The 3,037-nt window shown below is 50.6% G+C and overlaps 1 protein-coding gene across 1 annotated transcript; it reads right to left on the reverse strand.

Annotated features, from left to right (window-relative positions):
* Positions 1-201: 201 nt before the first annotated feature.
* On the reverse strand, positions 202-3,025 carry LOC129126023 (nuclear cap-binding protein subunit 2). Its single transcript, XM_054641742.2, has 4 exons — positions 2,859-3,025; positions 2,520-2,701; positions 1,629-1,767; positions 202-971 (listed from the first exon to the last, which is right to left on the reverse strand). The coding sequence occupies exons 1-4, from the start codon at positions 2,943-2,945 to the stop codon at positions 873-875; spliced, it is 507 nt and encodes a 168-aa protein (XP_054497717.1). The 5' UTR covers positions 2,946-3,025; the 3' UTR covers positions 202-872.
* Between the last annotated feature and the right edge of the window lie 12 nt (positions 3,026-3,037).

Below are 3,037 nucleotides of genomic sequence, written 5' to 3' on the forward strand. Positions count from 1 at the left end.
TGCCATAGGGTCTGAATAGCCCAAGACCTTGCTCCCACCCCAGCCTGTTGGTGAGGTGGGAATGTTAGAGACAGCCCTGACACTGTGGGAACATCGTTCAAGAACAGCTAAAACACTGGTGTTTTATCAACAGCTTCCTAGCTACCAATACAAAACACAGCTCTATAAGGGCTGCTAGGGGTGAAATTACTTTCTTCTCAGTCAGACCAAATACAACTGTTTATTTAAAAAAATTAACAGAAACTTTTAACAAAATCACACCGAACAGTGAGGATCTGAAAAGCCAGGCAGCCAGCACTGGGGGCATCACAAAGAGAAATGCTCTGCAGGCCCTGACCAACCAAAGGGATAGATGTGCAGACAAGAACCTCCAAGTGGATGGTAAGACCATGTCCACTTCTCTCATTGAAACAGTGATACTGTTTATTGAGCAGGTGAGGTTGTAAATTAGAAACCTGAATCTCTTCTGCATCCTCACTGGTGCCCAGGCACCTGGAGGGCTCCAATGGTGATAATGTTTTTAAAAAAGTTCAATTTGAAAGCAACCACAGCTGCAGTTGCAGCTTGGAGGCAGCCACCTGCTTAAGTGCAACATGAAGAGTATGTCATAGCATAAGGTGTGTGTGACATGCTGCATTTCTTCTTGCCCAAAATCCTACAGAGCTGTCCATTTTTCCCCTTTGTTGCCCTGTATCAGCACAGAACATCCTCTCTGGCTCAGGAAGAAGGGAGAATGAACACATGTATATCCACAGTCTAAGGAGAGTCACCTTTTGCTGGAACTTGGATCACTCCATACCCCATCCCAAATGTGAGAACAGGGCTAGCTCTGGAAGGACAGAGCCCTCTACGAGCTAGGAGCCACGAGGCAATTAATAGATTGCAGGCTGGTGATTTGCCTTCTGCATCTGGATGATCTTGCCAAAGCCACCTCTTCCCACATCGTAGTCTGTCCGGTATTCATCTCGCACCTGGGGCACAGCAACAACACACACATTAACAGCCAGCACTGCCAGCCCCCTGCCAGACCTCAGAATCATCATCCCCTCCTTGTTCAGTTGGTGGGGAACTGAAGCTCACATTAGAAACACTTCAACTCGTCTGAGATCTCTTCGACTAATCCACCAAAAAGGTGGTAATGGTGGTGAAAATGACCAAAAAGGACATATTTGATTGTTGAGATTTTTTTCAGGTAAGAAGCAAAGACTCCAAAATATTTTTGTTCAGCTTTTCAGTATGCTCTTCTGAACTGCCAGGCTTGGCCTTCAAAACACTTTATCTCATCTAAACCTCATCTTTGCCCTTGGGGAAACTGCTGTGTTATGAGATTGGCCTGGCAGCCACACTGCTTCTCTCTACTCAAATTCTGGATCATTTCAAGTGTACTAGCTTGGATTAGAGAACATTCTGCTTGCATTGCAGGAAGTTTGGAGTCCTAAACAAAAGTGGCCTTAAGTTCTATTTCCAGCCTTTATCACCAGGTGTCAATTACCAAAACAGCCTGGGAGTGAGTGACCCTGGTTATCAGGTCTTTACAGTCTGCACATTGTTCTCCCTGAGACAAAACCAGCAACTAAGTACAGAGTCTTACAGGACCGAATTCAGGGATGAACTGGCATTGCTTTTACCTGTCCTCCAGTCTTTCCTCTCCCATACTGCCTCCCCTCCTTAAACCCTGCGTCCCAGTCCGTGCGGATGATGCGGTCGTCCAGCCGGGTGCCGTTGATGAACCTCATGGCGTGCTCAGCATCTGCTCTTGTGTAATACCTGAGGCACTCTGTAAGGACAACTCAGGGTGCTTTTTGTTGGGCACAGGGAAAAAAATGAGGGAAGTATTGTATTTGAGAAGCTGAACTCCCCCCACTGCCTCCCAGCCTCTTCTGCTCTTCTCTATGGGATCAAAAACTGCACTCATGTAAATCCAAGCTAAGACCAGCTCAGCAAGGATTCTGTACTTTAATGTGAGTACCTGCACAGACAAGACCAAGACAATGGAACACAGACATTAAAGCCTTGCTAAGGGCAAGAAATCAGCCTTTTTGTACTATGTAAAACTTGACTGAAATAGAACAAAAGGAGAGCTTTGCACAGACAGCTCCTGGCACAACCTGTATAAGCGTGTACCCTCTGCTTGAAAATGCCCCCATGGCTTATCTTGCTACTTCCTTCAGGTGTGCAGTTGAGATGAGAAAGCAAACATGTGCTCTGGACACGGAAGATGTCAGGCTGATGACTAACAGTTCTCATTTTGGCCCTAAAAGCATTAAAGAAATTAATGAATTAAAAGGAGTTCTCTTCCACCTCCAGAAACTACAGCTCTGGTGGCAGTTGTCACATACGGCACCACTATACAGTCAGTGTCGGGGTGCAGAGAGGAAGGTGCAAGGAGGGACAGGATGTGCCTGGTAGGAAGCACCTGGCTATCACCTGTCCAGCAGCAGCACTGATACACTTCCTGTGCAGAGGAACTACAGGTGCCAAGCACACCCGTACTGACAGCAGGGAACCAGAAAGGATACTCTACAAAGCAGAAGCCACAGGGGGTTTTCTTGATCTTGTCCAGACCCATGACAATCCTCTTGACATCCCCGCACTTGGAGAAGAGCTCCTGGATCTGCTCCTCGGTGGTGTAGAAGGACAGGTTGCCGACATAGAGCGTGGAGGAAATCTTCAGCGATTTCTCCTGCAGCTGCCTGCTACCCTGCGGGCACAGAGGCGCAGGCCGCGGGCTCAGCGCGCTCGCCGTGCCGCTCCCGCCGCCCCGTGCCCTCCCGCTGCCCGGTTCCTCGCACGGCCTTATCCCGGCCTCAGCCCTCCCCGCCCCGGCCGGGCCCCGCCACCCGCCGCGCCGGGCGCACCCGGAAGTGCTGGTCGCGGTACTGGCTGATCTCGCAGTACGAGTCGCTGTTGAGCCCGCTGAGCGTGGTGTGCAGCAGCCCCGACATCGCGCCCGCCCGGGCCCCGCCGCCGGGATCCTTCCACAACCGCCGCGCACCGGACGCGGCGAGCGGCGCGCGACGGACGCCGCTCCGTCGCC

This window comes from Agelaius phoeniceus, chromosome 14, assembly GCF_051311805.1.
Source record: "Agelaius phoeniceus isolate bAgePho1 chromosome 14, bAgePho1.hap1, whole genome shotgun sequence".
NCBI lineage: Eukaryota > Metazoa > Chordata > Aves > Passeriformes > Icteridae > Agelaius > Agelaius phoeniceus.

Coding starts and splice junctions, on each gene's coding strand:
- LOC129126023 (XM_054641742.2), bottom strand. CDS start 2,945: ATGTCGGGGCTGCTGCACACCACGCTCAGCGGGCTCAACAGCGACTCG. Junction 1,768..2,519: donor TGTGGCTTCTGCTTTGTAGA/GTATCCTTTCTG, acceptor AGAGTGCCTCAG/GTATTACACAAGAGCAGATG. Junction 972..1,628: donor GAGGAAAGACTGGAGGACAG/GTAAAAGCAATG, acceptor GCTGTGCCCCAG/GTGCGAGATGAATACCGGAC.